The 25,609-nt window shown below is 35.3% G+C and overlaps 1 protein-coding gene across 1 annotated transcript in view; it reads left to right on the top strand.

Moving 5' to 3' along the window:
* Nucleotides 1-20,581: 20,581 nt before the first annotated feature.
* Nucleotides 20,582-25,609, top strand: part of LOC136031682 (uncharacterized) — an 82,099-nt gene continuing 77,071 nt past the window's right edge. Inside the window, exon 1 of the mRNA XM_065711360.1 lies at nucleotides 20,582-20,899. Within this exon, the coding sequence (XP_065567432.1) occupies nucleotides 20,608-20,899 (292 nt within the window). The 5' untranslated portion in view covers nucleotides 20,582-20,607. The remainder of the gene's footprint in view (nucleotides 20,900-25,609) is intronic.

Below are 25,609 nucleotides of genomic sequence, written 5' to 3' on the forward strand. Positions count from 1 at the left end.
AACAATATAAATAACTGATCAATATTATAATTTAAATTATTTTTTTTTTGATTAAAAAATTCTTCAACCGTTTCTTGAAGGATCCTATGGTACAGGACCGTCGAATCCAACAGGAATGGAATTCCAGGCACGTCCGACAGCAACTATCAGACCAAAGTCCGAGCGCACTGCAGGGGTGGATGGCACTAGCACATCATCCCTGTTTCTAGTTTCATAAGGACTGACATTTCGAACAATTTCAAAAAGCCCGGAAAAACTTGATGGAAGGTCTCCACGGAAATACTGAAACGCAATGAAAGAGAGGTGTAATGTATGAATATCTTTAATCTTCAGAAGTTCAACAGAAATATGGGTGGTAGACTGAAGAACTTTTGCTGCTTTCAGTTGGAGATTATGTAAAGGTGTAAGTACAGATGGAAATGTTGACATCCACACTGACGAGCAGTAGCATAAATAAGGGTAAATAAGAGAGAAATATAATAGACGAAGGATAGAGAAAGGAAAGACTCGCTTCAGCTTTCGAATAATTCCAAGGCCTCGAGAAACCTTTAATCTCATTGACTCAGTATGCCGTTTGAAAGATAGATTTTCATCCAGAAGTATCCCAAGGAATCGAATAAACCGGTCAGCTGGGCGGGATATGGATCCCTTAGATGTTTTAAGCTCTGTCACTGTAGGGCAGCTTTTGCCTATGCGGGAGAATATAAGAAAAAACGATTTTTTACATTCAAAGCTAACAAATTTGCATCAAACCAACGATATATATTTTCTGCCATCAATTGTAGCTTGAGGATAAGAGATGATTCATCAGGTGCTGCAGCCCCCAGGGTGGTGTCGTCGGCGAATGCAAAGAGTTCTTCATGTTGACCAGGCGTATCCAAGGCTTCAACCACAGCATCTCCTTTCTGGCACAAATGACAACAGAAATCAGATCGTGGGTTGCTAAATAGTCGATAGAGGTCGTTGACATATATGAGGAAAAGGGATGGCCCAAGAACTGAGCCTTGTGGCACTCCATATTCGACTGGAATATGCTCATCAGAAGCTTCAACTGCAATGGATCGGCCAGTTAGGAATGAAGAAAACCAGGACAGAGCTTCTCCACGAACGCCTTGATCCGTTGATCCATTAATCCGTTTTAATTTTAATCAACCACATGCTCTTACAATACGACCCCAATGGTACAGGCTATTCTGAAATATATTAGAGGACCTGGACATGGAACGATTTCGTTCTTGCCACCTCAAGATGTTGAACAACAGAGTATAAAATAAAGGGAACAAACTTTTCTTTCAAACACAAAAGCACAACAGCTTTGAATAAAATGGAAAACAAACTGAAGTTCAAACTTTGAACTTGCCATTTAGAAACTTTTTCTTGTTTCGAAAATTTCATCAGTTGTTCTTGCACATGGATTGCTTGCACAATCCATGCTAAAATACGAATTTCTTTGGTTTTTGGGGTGGGGATTCTATACCTCCACTTAGGGGTCTTAGGTTTCAGTTAGGGGTCCTCATTTCGACTCAATGTCGTTTTTGAGAGGTTTTGGGCTTTTTTTCGCAAATGAGGGATATTTGAATTTGTGTTAAGATTGAAGTTTAATCAAGGTAGGTCTTAAAATTAATATTGCTGAATAAGCATCAAATAATTTTTGCGTAGAATATATTTGTAACTAGCTGTTGGTGGGGGCGCTTCGCGCCCCCCAAGCCCCCCCGCGCGCGTAAGTCGTTACGCGCCATATTAGTTACGCGCCATTGTAGTTGTGTCCCTATGTCCCACCTGTGAATATAGATATATATATATATATATATATATATATATATATATATATATATATATATATATATATATATGTTTTTAACTACGTAAAACTTGCGAATATACAACATTCTTTGCTGTCCCATTGTCTGTGCATATAAATAGATTGTCAGGTTTACCGACTCTTGAACATGCAACATATAATAGTCCATGGGAAAACAATTTGTATTCAGATCTATACCTCATGATTCTAATGATTGCCCTTGAGCTTTGTTGATGGTGATTGCTAATCGACCATTCCCTGAGTCGCCATCGTCATTTATATATCCCCCTGTGCACCCCGGCGTCCCCTTTGTAGTTATGTCCCTGTGTCCCGGTCGTCATTTATATTCCCTGTGTCCCGGTCGTCATTTGTGTCCCGGTGTCCCAGTCTGTGATTTCTCTTTGAGTGTCCCGGGCGTCATTTATATTCCTTGTGTCCCGGTGTCCCGGTCGTCATTTGTCAGGTTTACCGACTCTTGAACATGCAACATATAATTGTCCATGGGAAAAACAATCCATATTCAGATCTATACCTCATGATTCTAATGATTGCCCTTGAGCTTTGTTGATGGTGATTGCTAATTGAACATTCCCTCTGTCCCGGTCGTCATTTATATTCCCAGTATCCCGGTCGTCATTTGTGTCCCAGTGTTCCAGTCTGTAATTTCTCTTTGAGCGTCCCGTTCGTCTTTGTTTGATGGTGAGCTTTGTTGCCCCTTGAGCTTTGTTGATGGTGATTGCTAATCGAACATTGCCTGTGTCCACGTCGTCATTTATAGCACCTTTCATATACGGAACAATTTCTGCTCGTTTTAAGTTTTAATGTCGCCCCTTACTTGCAGTTAAAAAACTTGCCTTTTTTTTAATTTCTGAACGTTTTTGAATTCATGCATTTTTTTATTTTGGCTCACCGCACACGATTATTTAAAACAAATTTGCATTTTTTTTGCGAAATAGCTTTCTCATACATTGGACGATCGGACGATTTTAACAAAACAAAGGGGTTGGAGAGGAGGCCTAGTTGCCCTCCGATTTTTGATTACTTAAAAATGCAACTAGAATTTTTTATTTTTTTTTTACGAACGTTTTGTTAATAATAAATATGTGTAACTTACGAATGAACTTACGTAATGAACTTCTATATTTGTTTATTTTTATTACGTACTAGCTTGGTGGGGGCGCTTCGCACCCCCCAAGTCCCCCCACGCGCGTAAGTCGTTACGCGCTATATTAGTTACGCGCCATTGTAGTTGTGTCCCTGTGTCCCACCTGTGAATATAGATAGATATATATATGTATATGTTTTTAACTACGTAAAACTTGCAAATATACAACATTCTTCGATGTCCCATTGTCTGTGCATATAAATAGATTGTCAGGTTTACCGACTCTTGAACATGCAACATAAAATTGTCCATGGGAAAAACAATCCGTATTCAGATCTATACCTCATTATTCTAATGATTGCCCTTGAGCTTTGTTGATGGTGATTGCTAATCGAACATTCCCTGTGTCCCCGTCGTCATTTATATATTCCTCTGTGCCCCCGGCATCGCCGTTGTAGTTGTGTCCCTGTGTCCCGGTCGTCATTTATATTCCCAGTATCCCAGTCGTCATTTGAGTCCCAGTGTCCCAGTCTGTAATTTCTCTTTGAGCGTCCCGGTCATCATTTATATTCCCTGTATCTCGGTCGTCATTTGTTGACGATATGCTTTCCGTGTAGCCCTAGACGGTTGGCCAAAAAGAACAATCTTGGTAATCTGTTATCCTTCATCCGTAGAACGTGGTCTAGTCATCTCAACCTTTCTTTCATTATAGCCCCAGAAAGCGGGATTGAACCACACTTTTCGTACAACCTACTGTTTGAAATACGGTCAGTCAGCCGGGTACCCAGAACAATCCGTAGGCAATTTCTCTGGAAAACATCTAGTAAATTTTCATCCGCTTTTCGGAGTGCTCATGCTTCAGAGCCATATTTAACCACTGTCATCACTGTAGCTTCCAATATTCTAATCTTGGTTTGTAGACTTATCTTTCTATTCCTCAAACTTTTTTTAACTGTGAAAAAACACCCTGAGCTTTAGCTATTCTACTTTTAACATCTTCACTGCTCCCACCATCTTTACTAATAATACTACCAAGGTAACTGAAGCTCTCAACCGGATCAATCTTTCGTTACCTAATGTCACCTGTTCATCTTCACTTATTCCTAGCCTTAGTGGCTTAGTCTTCTTAACATTAATTTTCAAGCCTGTTTTAGCGCCCTGAACTCGTAAAACCTCTAAAAATTCATTCATTCTGCTCACACTTTCATCTAATATGCTTAAATCATCAGCATAATCTAAGTCCAGGAGCGTTCTTCCTCCCCATTTGATTCCATGGTCTCCAATTGCCTTTCCTGTGCTCCTTAAGACGAAGTCCATCAAAATGATCTATATAAAGGGGGATAGAACACAACCCTGCTTAACTCCTGATTTAATACAAAACCAGTTGCTAACCTCATTTCCTACCTTAACCGCAGCAGTATTATTCTCGTACATAGCGCAAATCACTTTAATGTATTTTTCTGGTATACCATATAGCGATAAGACCTTTGTTAACGCTGTTCTATCAACAGAATCGAAAGCTTGCTCATAATCGATAAAACTAAGGACCAAAGGTGTTTGACAACGAAGGGACTTCTCAATTATTAACCTAAGAGTGAAAACTTGGTCGACACATCCTCTACCTTTTCTAAAACCGCATTGTTCTTCCCTTAAAACTTTGTCTACAGCATGTCTCAGTCTAAAAAGTATCATATTACTCAGTAATTTGCTACCTACAGAGACCAGACTAATGCCTCGATAATTACGACACTCACTCTTGTCACCTTTCTTATACAGTGGTTTAATTAAGGTTTTCCTAAAATCATTGGGTACTTCCCCTTTTTCAAAAATCATGTTCATAATCTTCAGTAGCTTATTCCTAACTTCAGAGCCACCATATATAAGAAACTCATTAATCATACTATATGAAAGGGGCTTTTCCTCCTCGACACCCAGCTCCTTACGCTAAACTTTTTTATTGTTTTAAAAAGTAGAGTTGCGAGAAAGAATCAAACCTTAGCGCAAGGAGCGGGGGTGTCGAGGAGGAAAAGCCCCTTTCATATACGGAGTAAATTCTGTTCGTTTTAAGTTTTAATGTCGCTCCTTACTTTCATTTAAAAAAACTTGTTTTTTTATTTAATTTCTGAAAGTTTTTGAATTAATGCATGTCTGATTTTGGCTCTCCGTACATAAATTATTAAAATGAAGTTTGCATATTAATTCTTTTTTTGGCTAAATGGCTTTCTCTTAGTTTTGATCAGACGATTTTGAGAAATGAGGGGTGGGGAAGGAGGTCTTGTTGCCCTCCAATTTTTCGGTTACTTAAAAAGGCACCTAGATCTTTTATTCTTAACGAACGTTTTTATTAGTAAAAAAAATACGTAATTTAAGAATTAACTTACTTAACAAACTTTTATATTCTTATATTTTTGATTATATATATGAGGGGGCTGGTCCCCTCGTTAATACCTCGCTCTTCACACTAAATCTTGTTTTATCCCAATTCTTTAAGAATGACCCCTGAATCAGAAAGGCCGTAGAATAAATAGTTGAAATTATTAAAAAAAATTTTAGCATAAAGAGTGAAGTGTTTATCTCCTCCTAAATACCTCGCTCTTTATGCTAAAGGATTTTTAGAACCCCTCATATGCGTAATAATCTCTGTTCCTTTTTAAGTTTTAATGCTTCTCCTTACTTTCGATTGAAAAAACTTCTTCATGTTTATATTTTCATTGTTTTTTTTATAGTAATGCTAGAAAGTCCTGCGCCCTTTTCATTGAATTTCTCTTCCCCCATGAAATATTCCTCCAAGGAAAGATCCTCCCATATAGCCCCCTCCCCTGAACCCCACACCCAAACCAAAAAAATCCCCCTGATAACGTCGGTACACTTCCCAGTAACCATTACTGTATGTAAACATTGGTCAAAGTTTGTAACTTGCAGCCCCTCCCCCAGGGACTGTGGGGGGTAAGTCATCCCCAAAGACATAGTTATTATGGTTTTCGACTATGCGGAACAAAATGGCTATCTCAAAATTTTGATCCGTTGACTTTGGGAAAAAAATGAGTGTGGGAGGGGGCCTAGGTGCCCTCCAATTTTTTTGGTCACTTAAAAAGGGCACTAGAACTTTTCATTTCCGTTAGAATAAGCCCTCTTGCAACACTCTAGGACTACTTGGTCGATACGATGACCCCTGGGAAAAAAAAAAAAAAAAAAAAACAAATAAACACGCACCCGTGATCTGTCTTCTGGCAAAAAATACGAAATTCCACATTTTTGTAGATTGGACCTTGAAATTTTTTTATAGGGTTCTCTGATACGCTGAATGCGATGGTGTAATTTTCGTTAAGATCCTATGACTTTTAGGGGGTGTTACCCCCTATTTTCCAAAATAAGGCAAATTTTCTCAGGCTCGTAACTTTTGATGACAAAGACTAAATTTGATGAAACTTATATATTTAAAATCAACATAAAAATCCAATTCTTTTCATGTATCTCTTAGCATCAAAATTTCGTTTTTTAGAGTTTCGTTTACTATTGAACCGGGTCGCTCCTTACTACAGTTCGTTACCACGAACTGTTTGATAACATAATCAATAAGGTTTGCTGTCTTACCATCACGTGAATACCATGTCAACTTATGGGCCATTTTGTGACCAAACACCGTATTGGTTATAACTAGGTTGTTATACCTACAAAATTGCAAAAGCCTATAGCCATTACTGTTTTCTTTTCCTACACCAAATTTACCTAGGCTAGGATACCATCTATCCCTGTTTCTACCAACCTGGGAATTAAAATCTCATAGCAAAAACACCATATTTCTACCTGGTACCCTGTCTATTTGCTCCTGTAACTGTAAGTAAAATTCATCTGAGTCACTAGTATCTCCATCAGTTGGTTCAATGGGGGCATATACTACTATAACTGATACCCTAAACTTTTTAGTCATAAACTGAGCAATTAGTATTCTATTATTAATACCTTACCAGCCTAAACAAAACTTAGCAGCCTCCTTATATATCATGGGCCCTACTCCCTGTCTATGTACTCCATCCTTCCTGCCTGAGTAAACAAATTCTATGTCACCTAATTGCATGCTTCCTACCCCTGGGATATGAGTTTCTGAAACTCCTAATAAATCCAGTTCAAACCGTCTGAATTCGTCAGTCAAAATGTCGATGCGATAGTCATTTTTTAACGTCGTAACATTCCAAGTTCCAATATTCATGTTCTTTAAATCTTTGAAATTATTTTGGCCTCGAGAAAAGCAGTGATCCCGGATACCAGCGCAGGATGGGGACCAACATATCTTCTCAAGTCTACACCGAAGCGCTTAAGCCGGCTTAGAACCGGACGGCAAGAAGTCCCTGGGACCTCCAGTAAGTAGGAGGCTTTGTGCAATCCTGGGCCCATCTTGGTCACAACATGGTTTTCAGCACTTGGCGATGCTCTTCTATCAACAAGAGTCGAAATCCTGCACAGACAGTCCCAAGCCAATTACCTCCGACTCATTATATATTCAGGCCTACAAATATTATACAACTACGGGGAGGCAGCCCATAGTAGATAAATTAACTAGGAAAAGGTTTTTCAGCCCGAAAACGCTCATCAAAACAAACCAAGACCAGAAAATTATCCAATAATCAGAATCCCGTACGAGTGCTGTGTTGTTTACTAGGCTATAATTTCCTTGAGGGGCGCCATACCTCAAGTGGGAAAAACTGACCGCAAATTTCCCAGTCTTGCAGGTACCCCGAAAGGGTCGAGGCAGCCCTTTACAGAGGCCGTTGTCCATAAATCTGGATCTTACGCCCTTCCGCAGTTGTCCTCCTATAGAGGATCCTCCCACGATGGTGTTCTGCTTCACCATGCAATTTAACCCATTACTGGGAGAAGGTTTGTAACTCATCATGTATATATATATATATATATATATATATTTATATATATATATATATATATATATATATATATATATATATATATATATATATATATATATATATATATATATATATATATATATATATATTTATATATATATATATATATATATACATATATATATATATATATATAGGGACACAACTACAATGGCGCGTAACTAATATGGTTCGTAACGACTTCTGCGCGCGGGGGGGCTTGGGGGGCGCGAAGCGCCCCACCAACTAGGTGTTGGGGTGGCGCGAAGCGCCACCCCAACAGCTAGTGATGAAATAATTCAGACGTCATTTGCGGACAGGACAGACGGATAGACAGGGGGGGGGTTCGCCCCCTCATCAATACCTCGCTCTTAATACTAGAGCTTGAATTTGGTCCCAGTATTTTAAGAATGACCCTTGAATCACAAAGGCCGTTGAATAAATAGTAGAAATTACTAAAAATACTTTAGCGTAAAGAGCAAGGTATTCTGGAGGAGACGAACCCCCTTATATACGTAATATTTTTTATTCCTTTTAATTTTTAAAGCTGCTCATTATTTCCAACTGAAAAAATTTATTTATTTTATAATTTTTTTTTAATATTGCTAGAAAATCCTGTATCCCCTTCATAGAAGTATGTAAACAATGGTTAAAGTTTGTAACTTGCAGCTCCTCCCCCAGAGACTATGGGGGATGAAGTCGTACCCAAAAACATAATTATTAGGTTTTCGACTAAGCTGAACAGAATGGCTTTCTCAAAAATTTTGATCCGGTGACTTAAGGGAAAAATGGGCATGGGTGGGGGCCTAGATACCCTCCAATTTTTTGATCCCTTAAAAAGGGCACTTGAACTTTTATTTTCTGTTAAAATGAGCCCTCTCGCAAAATCTTAGGACCACTGGGTCGATGCTATCATCCATGGGGAAAAAAAACAAAAAAAAAAAAACAACAAAAAATAAACAAATGAACACGCATCCGTGATTTGTCTTCTGGTAAAAAAAATACAGAAGTCCACATTTTTGTAGATATGAGCTTGAAACTTCTACAGTAACGTTCTCTAATACGCTAAATCTGATGGTGTGATTTTGTTAAGATTTTATGACTTTTAGGGGGGTGTTTCCCCCTATTTTCTAAAATAAGACAAATTTTCTCAGGCTCGTAACTTTTGATAGGTAAAACTAATTTTGATGAAACTCATATATTTGAAGTCAGCATTAAATTGCTAATGAAGCCGGGTCGCTCTTTACTACAGTTCGTTACCACGAACTGTTTGAAAAGGTGGAAACTGTCGTTTTATAGTTCTTGGAGAAGTTGAATTCAGTATTGAATTTAATTAGCATTTTTATCCAGCTACTTTTCTGGATGGGGGGGGGGGTCATTTATGTTTCACTGTGTTTTAAGTAAACAAATAGGCATAGTGGGCCGCTGATGGTTAAGTTAAAGGCCTTAAGCATTTTTGTTGCGTAAAAATTTTACCTTGATATTTGCGTGAGTCAATACATTTTCTGGAATGAAAATTTCATCATCACATTGAACCAAAATAATAGTATGAGCAACGATATTGTTAGTGACAAACGAGGTAACAAAAAATTCGATATTATTATTGCTCTTGACGAATTGTTTTATTGCTCTCTGTTAAGAAATAGCAATAACTGAGTAAAAAAAAAACATAAAAGGGCGACTGAAATAAAGTAAAGAAGAAAACAGAAGGGGTCATATTTCCTAATTTCAGTTATCATTTTTTATTGATGTTTTTATTGCTCTCCGCTAATAAATAACAAGTGTTGAGCAAAAAAAAAAACGTGAACTGGATTCAGGAATAATCAAGACAGTACCCAGAAACTGGGGGGACATTACTGGGCTTGAATACCCCCCTTGGAATTTTCGCCCGACTCGTAAAGAAGGGATATAAACAAATTTTTGATATATTTTTAAAGTTTTTTAATTCTTCCCCCCTCGAATAAAAATCCTGAATGCATTCTTAGGAATAATGCAAGTAATAAAGTAGGGAGGGACAGCTTTTTGACCCTCTGAATCATACGCACCCTCACCTAGTAACAATGCGAAAGTCTTTATCCTGATATCTTTCTATAGTTCTAAAGACAATAAATTTTGTATTTTTGGAATCAGAAGAAAAAGTAGATTCTTTAAGTATTTATTTCCATAATTATACTTTTGAATTTCAAATAACGTTAATTAAGGTATCTCTTTATTTACCATCCATTACCATCATTGGCTTGATTGATAAATAGCGATTAGGTGAATATGATAAATAGCGCTTTTTTTACATAAATAGCAAAATGTATATCTAATTATGGGGCTTTATCACAATTACAATTATCTGTGGAGAACTCTGTAAAACAATTACTTAACTTAAAACATTTAGTGTGAAACATGGGTGGCTTATGGTGTCCATTTATGGAATTAAATTAAAAAAACAAGTTTTTTTTAACTGCAAGTAGAGAGCGACATTAAAGCTTTAAACGAACAGAAAATTATACCGTATATGAAAGGGGTTGTCCCCACCTCAACGCCTTGCTCTTTACGCTAAAGTTTGACTTTTTGCCACAACTCTACTTTTTAAACAATAAACAAAACTTTAGCGTAAAGAGCGAGGCGTTGAGAGGGGGACAACCCCTTTCATAAAGGGAATAATTTTGTTCGTTTTAAGTTTTAATTTCGTTCCTTACTTGCAGTTAAAAAACTGTTTGGTTTTTTTAATTTAATTTCTTAACGTTTTTGAATTAATGCATCTTTTGATTTTGGCTCGCCTCACATGAATAAAAAAACGAAATTTGCATATTAATTTTTTTTTGCTAAAAGGCTTCTTCATAGTTTTGATCGGACGATTTTGATAAAAAAAAGGGATGGGAGAGGAGGCATAGTTTCCCTCCAGTTTTTGGTTACTTAAAAATGGAACTAGATTTTTTCTATTATTTTTTTTCACGAACGTTTTTGTTAGTAATAAACATACGTACCTTATGAATTAACTTACGTAACGAACTTCTATATTTGTTTATTTTATTTACGTATATGAGGGGAGTTCGCCCTGTCGTCAATACTTCACTTTTTACGCTAAGCTTGAATTTTGTCTCAAATCTTGTACCAAGAATGAGCCCTGAATCACAAAGGCCGTAGAATAAATAGTTGAAATTACTAAAAGTACTTTAGCGTAAAGAGCATGATATTGTGGAGGAGACAAACCCCTTATATACGTAATATTTTACATTCGTTTTACGTTTTAATGCTGCTCATTACATCCAATTGAAAAAAATTATTTATTTTCTCATTTTTTTTTTCTTGAAAAATAATGCTAGAAAATCCTGCATCCTCTTCATGGAAATATCTTTCCTCGTGATAAATTCCTTCATGGAAAGATCCTTCATGGAAATAGGAGTTTGAAACTTCCACAGTAGGGTTCTCTGACACGCTGAATCGGATGTTGTGATTTTCGTTAAGATTCTATGACTTCGCGACTTTCTAGGAACACTGGGTCGATGCGATCATCCCTGGGAAAAAAACAACAAACAAACAAACAAATAAACACTCATCCTTGATCTGTCTTCTGGCAGAAGATACAAAATTCCACATTTTTGTAGATAGGAGTTTGAAACTTCCACAGTAGGGTTCTCTGATACGCTAAATCGGATGTTGTGATTTTCGTTAAGATTCTATGACTTTGAGGGGGCGTTTTCCCCCATTTTCTAAAATAAGGCAAATTTTCCCAGGCTCTTAACTTTTGAGAGGTAAGACTAAAATTTATAAAACTTATATGTTTAAAATCAGCATTAAAATGCAATTCTTTTGATGTAACTATTGATATTGATACTACGTTTTTTAGAGTTTCGGTTACTATTGAGCCGGGTCACTCCTTCTACAGTTCGTTACCACGAACTGTTTGATCGATTTTTGGCTTCGGCTTATGGCGCAAACGTGTAGGCAAGATCCCATTTACTGGGTTGGAATAAAGCAAAAAAAGTTTCCGGGAGTGAACTTCCCAGGGGATATTTTACACATCCTCAGGAAGAGCAAGACTGTCAAACATTTTTTTTATAATTTTTTTTTATAATTTATGCCATCTTCAATACGTGCATTTAAAATTTGAGCATCACCAGGGCAGCTGCCCCTAATTTGCCCTATTTATATTATGCTATGGAAAAGAATGCCACCACATTGAATGTTATATAATCACTATCTTCATTAAAATAGTTTTTTTTTAAGTGGAGGCGTTAGCTACTGTATAAGATACGTAAGTTTGCCATAGCAGCTATATAATAGCTTTTGTAATTAGGAAGTACCTTGAAATAAATTAGGTTCCACAAAAATAAAAAAAAAGGGTTTTGACCATGTTTCCACCTCTTCTTAGATTCTAGGCAGGAGTAGGAGTGTAATTTAATAGCGACACCATCAACCATAGTATATTTTTAGCAAATAACGATTAGCAACAAGATATAAATTAGATGTTACTAAAAACCATAAGAACAATTTCAACAACAAGAACAAGTAACAATTTCTTAAGAGACCATAGCTGCCAATGTATATGGGGAGGGGTCAGAAATAGCACATAAAAATAATAATTAAGATCTTTACCACAAAAAGTTAATAAAAATTTTTAAACATTCCTTATATAATTTTAATTGCACTTTTAATGTTGGTAATGGGGTTTTTCTTGGATCAGATACTCTTTCGTATCGGCACTGAATTTCAGTTTTCAAACAATTCGTGATAATGAACTGTAAGGAAAGAGCGACTCTGCCTAATAGTAACCGAAACTCTAAAAACGGAATATTGATAACAATAGATATCAATTGATAACCGTAGGTACTTCAAAACGATTGACTGTTTATGCTGATTCCAAATGTTCAAACTTCATTAAGTTTAATCTTGCCAATCAAAAGCTAAAAGTTTGAGAAAATTTGCCTAGTTTTCGAAAAATGCAGGAAACACACCTAAAAAGTCAAGGACCTTAATGTAAATTGCATCTTCAGATTCAGCACAATAGAGAACACTACTGTAGACGTTTCAAACTCTCATTTGCAAAAATTTTAAAATTTTGTATTTTTTGCAAGAAGAAAGATCAAAGTTATTTTTCTAGGGATTATCGTACCGAACCAATGTCCTGGAAGATGTAGAGAGAGCTCATTTGAGTGGAAATTATAGTTTTAGTGCCCTTTTTAAGTAACCAAATAGATGAGAAGGCAACCAGCCCCCTCCCACGCCCTTTTCCCTAGGTCATTCGATCAAAGTTTTGAGACTGCCATTTTGCTTAGCATATTTGAAATGTCCAATAACTATACTTTTGACGATAACATGACGTCTAAAGCCCCTAAGGAAAGGGCTGCAAGCTATGAAATGTGCCCACTATTTGCTATACTACTTGTTACGATGTATACATACATTTTTCTGGGGATACCTCCTGCAGGGAGGATTTTTCACATTGAGAATTTTCCAAACGGAGGGAAACTTCCGGGGGTGAACTTTCCAGGGAATATTCTACACCTGGGAATTTACTAGTATTCCTAAACAAAATTCTTTTTATTTTTCTTTGTTTCTCTTTGACCAATCAATTTTGTGTATGACATTTTCAGCGGGGTTGAAATTCTTTTTTCCAGGGAGGGGGTGGTGTCCTTTGAAGAAATTGTCCATTGAGGAGCTTTTCCCGAGAGAAATTTTGCATTGGGGGGTATATTAATGGAGAAGGAATTTCAGGTAAGACTTGAAAAACAATACGAAATTAAATAAACAACAAGTCTTTTTTTTCAAATGAAAGTAGGCTAAGGAGAAACCACACAACTTTTTTTATTTCACATCAAATAAACGTAAAATAAAAACGGATTGATATCAATACCCATCAATCCTTTTGTTTTTAAGGTTACTGGAGGGGAAATAAAAAGTTGTGAGAGTTGTTTCTGCTCTTCTGATAATTTACAATTATGGAGATACGACCCTTTGATACCCGAGTGATGATTTATGTTTCAATTCTTTAAGAAGCACTCCTGAAACACAAGGACCATTTAGTTGGAATAAAACGCTTTTTTAAATTACTAAAAAACCTTTAGCGTGAAGAGCAAGGTATTGAGGAGGTGGCAGCTCCCTCGTATAGGAATAATTTCCGTTCGTTCTAAGTTTTAATGTCACTCCTTATTTTCAGTTGAAAAAACTGTTTTTTTTTCCATTTAATCTTTTACAGGGTATTTGTGTATAATAGCGACCCCGTGCAAGAAGTGAAGATCGATTAATCCTAATAGAATATACCTAGATAGGGTAAAAAAAATATAATACTTTAGCAATAAAATTATTGAAACCACAACAAATAATTATGGAAGGCAGGCCGCCCAGAGTGTGTTATATTAAATACCTGACTTAAATATCTAACCTAACCAAAATACACAATCTATATTAAATATTTAATTAAATACACCTATATAGTGGTTTATCTCACTGTGCATAAGCTAATTGGCTCCGAAGGCAGACAGACAAACCGGTTTTACATAGACAGATCAGATCGAACTTCTTGAGTGGGGTTGCTATAATACATAAGTATTTCTAAGAGGAGCCACCATTTTGCTTGCGAGAAAAGAATACTGACCTTGCTTGTGAGACCAGATGGAATCCTCGATGCGCGGCGGTAGTGTACTATGCGTGGGATAACGTTTATAAAGCATAACCGAAAAGACTTGTCGTGGCTGAGATGCGCCACTCGCGGAACAAGTAACGGTGGGACGCGCCGCTATTTTATATGCTATTAAATTTTCATGATCCCAATCTAGTAGAAGAACCAAAGGTTATAGGTGCCCGTCGATCTGTTGTGCGCATGCTTACTAGTTTTCTTGTTAATAGATATCAGTGTGATAAACTCCCTCATCATGAGTCAGTTGATGATCGAGTCAGTCAGTAAATGATTAGTCCCTCGCTTTGAACCCTTTTCAAGAAAAATTTACATTTTTGGGAAGCAATTTAGAACTTTTGTAGGATAGGTCATTTTTAGCAGTAAAGCTAAAACTTTGGCTTGGGTTTCAGCAGGAAAGGCCTCGCTGCATCCCACTCATTCTGCATGGCAACTGGTAGGCTTGTTGCTAAATGAACGGACAGGTTTTTCGTTTGACATATTCTTCATGCTGGGGTGTGCAGCTTCATAATACAGGCGTTACAAATAGCTGAAAGCCTGTCAGTCAACTTCAGAGTTAGAAACAGTCGTATAATGCTGAATTTCATTGGTTAAAATTAAGGTGTAGCCCTATTTGTTATTCTAATAAACTGGTTTTCAAATATTTTGTATATGAATTTGGCTTGTCAGTTAATTGATTGATTATCCATTACATTTTTAAGCTTTTATAGGAGTTCGGACAGTCATTCTAAATAAGCGAACTCATGAATAATTTTTGTCTTTTATCTTAGAAGTAACTTGCATTTGATGTTTTTTTCTTTTTATTTAACTATTTTCATCTATATACCTAAGTACACGTGAATTGACGAAAACTTAGGGATAGCAAAATGATTTTTTTTTTTTTTTAAAGCTTAAGTGGCCAAGTTTGTAGTTTTTCAAAGGACAGACTGAAAAACGGCAGTTCTCAATGAGCATATTTCCACCGCCCCAAAAATGGTTTCTCAAAATGTGGGGTCGGGAGAGGGGAGAAAGTCTATGAGTTGAACAGATTACCCCCAGGCCCCCTTCCCAATTAAAGTCGCTCTATATAGATATTTTTCTTACACTTTTCTTTATAATTTTTAAGCATTGAGAGAATGTTTAAAGTAAAACAAATCATGCAAAGATGTGGTTAAGAATATTGAGTGCCTAATGCTTGCTCGTGCTTGTATCCATCTATAATTTTAAATAAAATTGTGGTTATATAGTTTTTGAACATTAAAGTAGGAAAATAAACTGAATAAGAAGCTTTTATATCCAGAATTCTTATGAAAGATATTAGACTAAAAGAAGTAAGCTTTTATATAGTTTTTAATAATTTTAAGAGTATTCAAAAATAATTTTCGGATTTTAGGAGGGGTTTCTGAATACTTTTTACCTCCTTCAGTTCTGAAGATTCAATAAATCTTTACTTGAAGACAAATCTTAATATACTTCACGCATACCTTACAGATTTCCAAATCAAAGAGGTGGTAACACTTAGAAACAGAGACTACATAATTTTAGATTAAAAAATAATAATTTCTTAGACCTAGCTGCCTTTCCATCTACAAATAAAACGAAATGTAAATATAGAAAAACGGATAAAATATCTACGAATAAATTAGACGGTGAAAAATATTAAAAAAGTTTTTTTTTTACCTTATAATAATAAAAGTTAAAATATTTCGGCTTCACGTTTAAAAGCCTTTATCAGCAGAAGGAAACATTAAACAAAACATATGAAGAAAATGAAAAAAAGCATAAGCGATAAGGAACTCATATTTTAATGTAGGCGCTATAAGTTATGCTCTGGTGACATGTATGGTTTTACGGAAGAGATGCTCGTATAAACTTCAGAGAGGGTTCATTTAATTTGAAATTGAAAGTTCTTCTTCGCTTTTAAGAGTTTAAAGAAATCGTAGTGCAACTAGCCCCCTCTTCCTCACCCTTTTCCCCCAAACCCATCTGATTAAAATTTTGAGATAGCCATTTTGTTAAACGTAGTTCAAACATCAGATAAAAAAAAAAAAAAACTCCGCGATCGATAAAAACCCCCAGGTCAACAAAAAGCCCCAGAGCCTGAGGGCAAGTATTTTAAGTTGTGCCCCAGGGGCATGTAAGGTTTTTATGTAAGGGTTGATCGTATAAACTTCAAATGTGGCTAATATGATTGGAAACTGAAAGTTCTAGTTACCTTTTTATGAGTCAAAAGTGATTAGAGGGTATTCCCCCCTCCTCATACACACACACACACACCCTCTTTTCCTCAAATATATCCGATGAAAATTTGAGATAGCCCGTTTGTTTGAATAGTCCAGTATGATGATGTTCACCATACATTAGCAACAAAACAATAAAAGTGGTACAAAACAGGTTTTATCTCGGGTATATAACAATGCAACAAAACATCAGTAGAGACACGGTTGGTTGTTGGTTCGATAATGACATCTAGTAAAACGAAAAAGTTTATCTATTTTAAAAGTAATTACATGTGCCCTATGATGAAATTACTTGTAAAAGATCTTATGACTAAAAATTTTCTTATCTAATTATTGGCTTAAAATTTCAGATAGCATAACCAATCAGGTAGAATCTCATTTTTCATTCCTTTTACTTCCTTGAACATACAACAGAGGGCAATTAATCAGGTTTTATAAAGGAGTCGTTACTTAGCTCCTTTTCTGACTTAAGGTTAATGAATAGTATAATTGGTTTAGGACGAAACGTCATACATGTAAGCTCATAAATTTAACGCACCCTTGTCACCACATAATTGTAGTAAATAATTTCTCTTGTTCTCTGTGATGCAAAACTTCCTAGAAAATCAATTGGATAAGAGATATTCCTAGGAAGCCTGGGGGTCCTGCCATAAAAATCCTAGATTTTCCTGAATTCATGGGCATTTCTTATCCGAATTATTGTTTTTATTGTTACTAATAATTCCAGTAACAGTAATTTGTGGCTCACTAGTTTAACTTTTCTGAAAGTCTTAGATGCTTTTAGCTATTAAATAAATACTAAAATTCAACTAAAACTAAGGAGCAACATTAAAAGTTATAACGAACAGAACTTATTATATATACCGGGGGGGTCACCCTACCCCTACTCTATACGCTAAAGTTCAAAAACAAAAGACAAGCCGAGGCAAAAGTTAGAGGTCCAATAAGAAACATAATTATACAAAGGCACTACTTCTAATTTAAGGTCCATTTGGACGCCATGTCATCAAGAAAAGGCTCAGCGACAGAAGACAAGCGACAGTGAGAATCCTTGTATAGAAGCCTGCCACGTGTCCGGTCCCGGGACCTGGCGGCGAAGCTGTCGGGCTCTTGGCACGATATATATATATATATATATATATATATATATATATATATATATATATATATATATATATATATATATATATATATATATATATATATATATATATATATATATATTATATATATATATATATATATATATATATGTTTTCAAATAAAGAAACGGTTTTCAAATAAAAGTAAAGAGCCATACTGAAACCAGTGAAAGAAAGTCACGGAATAATTCAAATTTCTAACGAATAAAAATTCAAAGGAATGATTACACCAAACATTAAGATGACAGATATTGGCATGTATGCATAAATGAAGCCTAAAATAGATAGAAATTAAAATAAATAGTCAGGTTATATTAAAAACGAACAGGAATTACTGCAAACAGGAGTGGTGCTACGCCTCCCAAACCTTCCAAAGACTAAAGCGTCATCTGCGTTTTGCTGAAAATGATTGGTGTTTCGAGCAGCATTTTTTCCCTCCAGCTGTTCCCTTCCCTCTGTATGGTTCTTGGTGATACTGTAATGACTTTTTTTATGCAGAATTTTTATATATCAAATTCTGACTTGTACTCCAAAAGTGTTTTCCTATCTTACGCCTAGAATATTTGAATAAAACATTTGAATTAGCCTATATTACTCAAATTTAAATTCTTTAATGTTCATGACTAGAAATATATTGAAACCATTATTTGCAAGACAATTCTAAAAATGAATGACGTCGTCGTGCGTGACTTTCAAAACTCATTAATCTTTTTATGTGGTTTACTGTTAACGCATATGAACGATTTTATTTGTTTTTTTTTAACAATGATCACAATTGAAACATCACGGAAAAAATGGTTGAATACAGACTTGTTTTTTCGGTAGCACGTAATTCTTTTATGTGCTTGTGCTAAGGCTCTTTGTGCTAAAATTGTTTTTTATAAGAATTTTAAAACCAAGCTTATTATTCAAATTAAACAGCCATTGTGTTTCAAGAATCGTTCTTAAAGAATTAAGACAAAAAATCAAAACCTTAGCGCAAAGAGCAAGATCTTGTGGAAGGGGACAACTCCTTTCATATGCGTAATAATTTCTGTTCGTTTTAAGTTTTGATGTTGGTCCTTACTTTCAGTTGAATTTTTTTTTTATTTAATTCCTGACCGTTTTTAGATAATACCAGGAAATTTTTTAAACTATATTTAAACCCAAAGTGTTACCAAATTTCAAAAATCATGCGCACGTGGTGGAAGTGCGCCATCTATGGGATGATTCGTGCGATGTGCCGCACGAACAGGCATATCGTAATGTAAATCTTCAATGCGGGTTGGAGCTAGTAATGCTCGTAGATGCACACCAAGTGGTGGTGATTGGATGGCCCCGCGTTAGGATTTTAAACCTAAAAATAAATATTTCGCCTATTTCATTTATTTATTTATAGCCCATGCACACACAAAAGTGGTGTATTAGCAAAAGTAGACAAGACAACGAAATCGACGAACAAATGGAATGGGTGATGGTGAAGAGACAAATGCACTTAATTTATACTTGAGAGGTTTTCTAAGAAGGTTGAAAAAAGTTTTGAAAACTCTCAGGCTCTTATCCTTAATATACTTAAGGGTATATCAGTTTTTTTAACGTTCGCTTATTTATAGTTTTATATTGCATAAGCCCAATATTTTTTGGGCTTATGCAATAATTTCATAAGAACTATTAAGTTGTTAGCAGCCCATAAATAGTCGCTTGAACAGGAGAAACTACCTGTTTAGAACAATATTCTCAAAAAGATAAGGGTATTTTTGGAGGGTTTCCTGGAATTGGGCATCCTAGATTGTCAATCTGAATGGACCCTTTTGCGTCAGCTATTGCTACTTTAAATTTATATTAATAACTATTTAGCACTAAATTCTTATTTTGAATCTTAATTGAAACTTTTCTACATCAGAACTCACAACTCTCATGGTGCAACCTTTTTTTTTGCTTTTGTTTTTTATTTTTATTTTTTAAGGATGCAGCTGAAACTAATATATCATCTTTAACCGTGCTAATTGTTAGATAGAGTAAAACGCTAAATTCCAGACGTTGGAAGATCACGATATTCAGAAATTGCACTGTGGAGTCGCTGCCCCCACGTCCTTTGGAGTTTAACGACATTGGAAGGAGGTTTGGGAATATGATATTTACTTAGAGTGGGCATAAATAGCGATAAGATAAAGTGATAAATATTAGGGAGGGTAAATTTTCATCATAGGCATAGATAAATAAATATCTAGATTGTCCTTGCTGATATCCCTGTGCGGAGAAACTGACGAGGGTCTGCTTTACTTTATAGCCCTTTTGCCTGGAATTACAGGCCTAAAGGAAATAATAATTTATTTCCTAGAAATGGGGGTCATTGCCCGTTTCAGCAATGGGGTCAAATGACTATAGGACAATAAAAAGATAACATGAATATAAAGAATTGGGAATAACAAATAGAGGAAGTTTTTGTAAGGAACAGGAGGGGTGAGAGCTCTGAAAATATTGTGCAATGTGTGTGACTTGTTTTCTTTTTTTATTTAATTGTGTATATATTTTTTGAATCTATTTTGATATGTAAGGAGTGTCGATTATTCTGCTATTTGATTTGTTGCCGCAGTCCTGTTTTATATGTATTCTTTTTTATTTAGTCTATCTACCTTTATCTATCCATCTTTCTATCTATCCGGGACTAAAACGAAAAGTGCTAGTATTAATTTTTCCGTCTTCAGTATAACCAAATCAAATTTCTCAATTCCAATCTTTCAGTAGTTATACAAAAACGCATAGTAATTAATTTACCTCATTTAACATCTTTAATCTCAGGAGGAGCTTCACAAGCTGGCTTCACAGATGCAATTCATGAAAATTGTTAATATGGAGGTAAATAATCCTCATATAAAACAAAGCAAAGGCAGTTATTTCTCACCGTCACATCTGCAACCAAAAAGTAACGGTACCTTAGTTCCCCCTTCTCTACCAGTAATCAACGGTTTGAAGTGTAGCTTGCCCAAAGCTGAAATAGTAACAGATCCTATAATTCAGTTAGACAATGGTGATACAAGTGGAATATACCTTGGAGATGAGGATGAGCCTAAGATAGAAGCAGCGACAGGAAGCGAAAAGGATCATATCATAGATGAAGGTCAGTCCCTCTCTCTCTCTCTCTCTCTCTCTCTCTCTCTCTCTCTCTCTCTCTCTCTCTCTCTCTCTCTCTCTCTCTCTCCTCTCTCTCTCGTTATAGAGAGAGAAAGTAGTTGTAGAAGATTAATGAAACCAGACCCTCGATGACCCACTGAGGAGGTATTATGAAGTACCTACCCCTAATGCTTCCTCTCCACAGGGCATCGATCTTTAATTACATTTTTAATCATTGTGTTACAAGAGTGAAAACTTGTAAAAAAAATATTTACTGCTCAAATGAGGCGCATGAAAGTGTTTTATCCGACATGCCTTTTCTCGTACCTGACTTATGAGGTGTTAAAGAATTAGGAATATATTTCTTAAATTAGGAGAAATAGCTAGGTATAGCTGGTGATCATGCTGAAATAATAGGAGTGAATTTTCAAAAACTAGAGGTAAAATATTTTTTTTAGAATTTAGATTGATTATAGACTTGTGTTCTTACGATCTTTTAAGCCCTAGACATAACGAAAGGATAGAGATAGTAACTTAATATCAACTTTTTGGGGTATATTTTAGCACCAGAATTTATTCTGGAAAATTTCTTTCACCTAATTCAATAACTTTCTCAGATAACAAGAGGCCTCTCAACTAGAACTTTACCACAACTTTCTGTTGCAAACTGACCATATTTTTTTGACTCGAAAATTTTTTGAGGAGAACTGTGATCAAAATTTAGCACGAAGAGTGAGGGCAGAGGGTGGTGGTAACCTCTCTCATGTATATTAATAGTTTGTTATCGTTTTAAGCTGTAATTATTTGCTTTAACTTTTTATTAACTTTTCTTATTTTTTTTTTTAACTTTTCTTATTTATTTTTCTTGTTTTCTTATTAACTTTTCATAAAAAGTCACAACTCTTCCTAAGATTAGGCAGATATTCTTATGCCTATAACTTTTGATGGTTAAATTCAAATCATTAAGTTTTATATAATTTGGAACCGAATAAAAAGTGTCAAAATTGTGTTTTGTACCATTCTGTTTTTATTGACATGGTTTGTTCTTTATGTACCATTCATTACCATGAATGGTTTGATGAGCTTTTTAATCAATACTCTGATTACCGCCAACCCATTAATTTAATGATTGATCTTTTGGTAGAGTTGAAGACGCTTCAAAAAGTAATTATGATCAACAGGTTGGTGAAAGGATTCATAGAACTATTTCTAACATAACAACAAACCAGGAAGGGTTTATTTAAAGTTGCGGTTTCTTCGGGTAGTAGTTCCTTTGGTAATTATAACAGTATAAATTCTATCCTTAATATTGCAACTAATGATGTGGTTATTCATCTGTCTTACGTTACCGGGAAAAAACTACTGAAACAAGAGAAACATTGATGCAAATATTTGTACTGCAGGGTAGGCTATTGGACATGCAACAAACAAATATAAGGAATCTGAAACCTGACTTCGGATTGCATTTTTCTCTCCTACCTTACAATGGAAGGTTTTTAAAAGACCAGCATTTTTCTGGAAGGGGCCAAGGCTGCTGAAAACCTTACTTACACGTTCTATTTGTGAAATTTTCCGGTTTGGTATATTTTTTGAAGAAATTTGTCTCAGGTGGAAGGTGTGACCCCAATGTTTTCGTGGAAATGACGCTCCTACTAAATAGCCATAGATCCCCTGAGAGAATAGAGGGTCCTTTAGTACATGAAGTCGGTTTTTTTTGCAAGTACAAAGCAAAAAAACGGCTCATGAAATTGTTAGTCGTATTTCTTCCCATATCTACAACAGATATGTACGTAGAACAATGATTTTTTTTTGGGGGGGGGGCAAGAAAGAGTTTGAAAAATATTACCAAAATGTCTAAATCCCAAGGAAAATAAAAGACATTATAGGGGACGTCTTGAGATTTTGCCAGTCAGAGTATATAAGCCCCTTCCTCCTATTCACGTAAATCTGTAACTACCTCAATGCATACCTTTGAGAATTAGAGCCCCCACTACAACGACCGTGCACTAACTGTATCTTCTCATGCTTTGTTCAAAAATATATAATATATATTTATAAGGGGAAATATAATTTTATAGGGAAATATATTTCCCCTAAAAAAATATAGGGAAATTAGATTTGAGAACATCAAGAAAAATAAGAGAAACGAGGAAAGAAAATCTGTTGCTTTTAAAAATTAACTTTCCCCCCCGAATATGAAACTTTGAAAAAAAAAATTTTAACTCGAACTCCTTGATTTTTCATAAAGCTAGCCTGTATTTTTGTTAATATGAAATTATTTCGTTGCTTAAGCAGAAGCCTGCTTACTCTGATTTTTTTTCGGGAAAAATTTTTAAATTTCCTTCTCAAAATCACTTAATCCTGTATAATAATTGGTTATGTCCGTAAACTCTAAACAATCGTGTGAGGTTATTCCATCGGTAGCTGAACCAATCCTACGATAGGATTGGTCTCATTATGTGGGTTCCGATAAAATTGTGATTAATTTTGTGCCCAGTCTTGGCAAGTCTATCCTGTTTTGTCTCGCTGCTGGGGCTTTGAATTGAAACTTCTAGGAAAGTCTTGCTGGGAGGAGGAGGAATACAAAAAGACTCCAAATATTATGCTGTGGGTAGCTTTTTTCGATCCTCACAAAAAAATATATACGCTACATTTTTTTTATACATGTTGTGTGAAAAACTTTGCTCCTAGGTAAATATAATTTAGGAAAAATGAAAATATTTTTTAGCCTGTTTTTGCAAAGCTTCAAACCGTACACGGTTTTGGTACAGTGCACCGTACACCGTGTACACGGTTCGTACACGGTTCCGTACACGGTTCGGGACGGTTTCGTAGTAATAATCGACGGCAGCCCAAATCATAATGATAAGTACTCCCCCACAATCCCTGAGGGAGGGGCTGCAAGTTACAAACTTTGACCAGTGTTTACATATAGTAATGGTTATTGGGAAGTTTACAGACGTTTTCATGGGGATTTTTTGGTTTGGGGGGGTGGGGTTGATGGGAGAGGGCTTTGTGGGAGGATCTTTCCTTTGAGGAATATGTCACGGGGGAAGAAAATTCAATGAAAAGGGCGCAGGATTTTCTAGCATTACTATAAAAAAAACAATGAAAAAATAAACATGAAAACGTTTTTTCAAATGAAAGTAAGGAATAGCATTGAAATTTAAAACGAATAGAGATTATTACGCATATGAGGGGTTCTAAAAATACTTCAGCATAAAGAGCGAGGTATTTAGGAGGAGATAGATACCTCGCTCTTGATGCTAAAATATTTTTAGTGATTTCAACTATTTATTCTACGGCCTTTTTGATTCAGGGGTCATTCTTAAAGAATTGGGACAAAACTTACGATTTAGTGTAAAGAGCGAGGTATTAACGAGGGTACAAACCCCCTCGTACACATAATAAAAATATAAGAATATAAAAGTTTGTTACGTAAGTTAATTCTTAAATTACGTATATTTTTTACTAATAAAAACGTTCGTTGAATATTAAAAGTTCTAGTAGCCTTTTTAAGTAACCCAAAAATTGGAGGGCAGCTAGGCCTCCTTCCCCACCCCTTATTTCTCAAAATCGTCTGATCAAAACTAAGAGAAAGCCATTTAGCCAAAAAAAAAATTAATATACTAATTTCATTTCAATAATTTATGTGCGGAGAGCCAAAATCAAACATGCATTAATTCAAAAACGTTCAGAAATTAAATAAAAAAACTAGTTTTTTTAACTGAAAGTAAGGAGCGACATTAAAACTTAAAACGAACAGAAATTACTCCGTATATGAAATGGGTTGTCCCCTCCGCAGTCCCACGCTCTTTACGCTAAAGTTTTTAATTGTTTTAAAAAGTAGAATTGTGGCAAAGAGTCAAACTTTAGCGTAAAGAGCGAGGGACTGCGGAGGGGACAACCCATTTCATATACGGAGTAATTTCTGTTCGTTTTAAGTTTTAATGTCGCTCCTTACTTTCAGTTAAAAAAACTAGTTTTTTTTATTTAATAACATAAAGAAAGAAAAAGGTCATAAATGGGCTTTTTTAAAGGTCAAATGAAAATACTGAAGAAAACACAGAAAGTGAATATCTCGAGAGAATAACTGCGTCTCTTCTTCAACATGATCAAAATAATCTGATCAAGGTAAAAACAAAAACCGAAAAACAAGCCCGGAAAGTACAGCAAAACCATTAAAAAACGCCAAAAAATTCAATAAAATTCAATAAAAGAACAAAAATTCAAAGAATTAAAATTGAATACCTTACAAACAATAAATTAAGTTATTCGCCAATATCCAAGATTTGCAAAAAATCCAAACAAATGAACTACCACCGACAGATATTAACGAACAACTGTACTCTCGAAATATTCGCTTTCTATGTTTTCTTCAGTGTTTTCATTTTGCCTTTAAAAATCCCATTTTTGATCTTTTTTCTGGAAAAACTGTTTTAAACATTGAAAACTTTCTGTTTATACATTAGCGGAAATGCAATACTGGTACTCTTTATAGTGATATTTTTTAGACAAGTATTTAAAACACTTATCTAAAATAAATAACAATCACTTCTAGTCTGAAAAATCTCTAGGGAGACTTTAAAATTTTGCATTCAATCAAAATTATCAATAGGATTTCATTTGACTATGTTACTAGTACGTTTTTGCTTGACTAGACTCACCTTTCTTTTTCAGGCCTTATTTCTATCATAAAGTTATTTTGTAAATAATG

Source organism: Artemia franciscana, chromosome 10 (genome assembly GCF_032884065.1).
Source record: "Artemia franciscana chromosome 10, ASM3288406v1, whole genome shotgun sequence".
Classification (NCBI taxonomy): Eukaryota; Metazoa; Arthropoda; class Branchiopoda; order Anostraca; family Artemiidae; genus Artemia; species Artemia franciscana.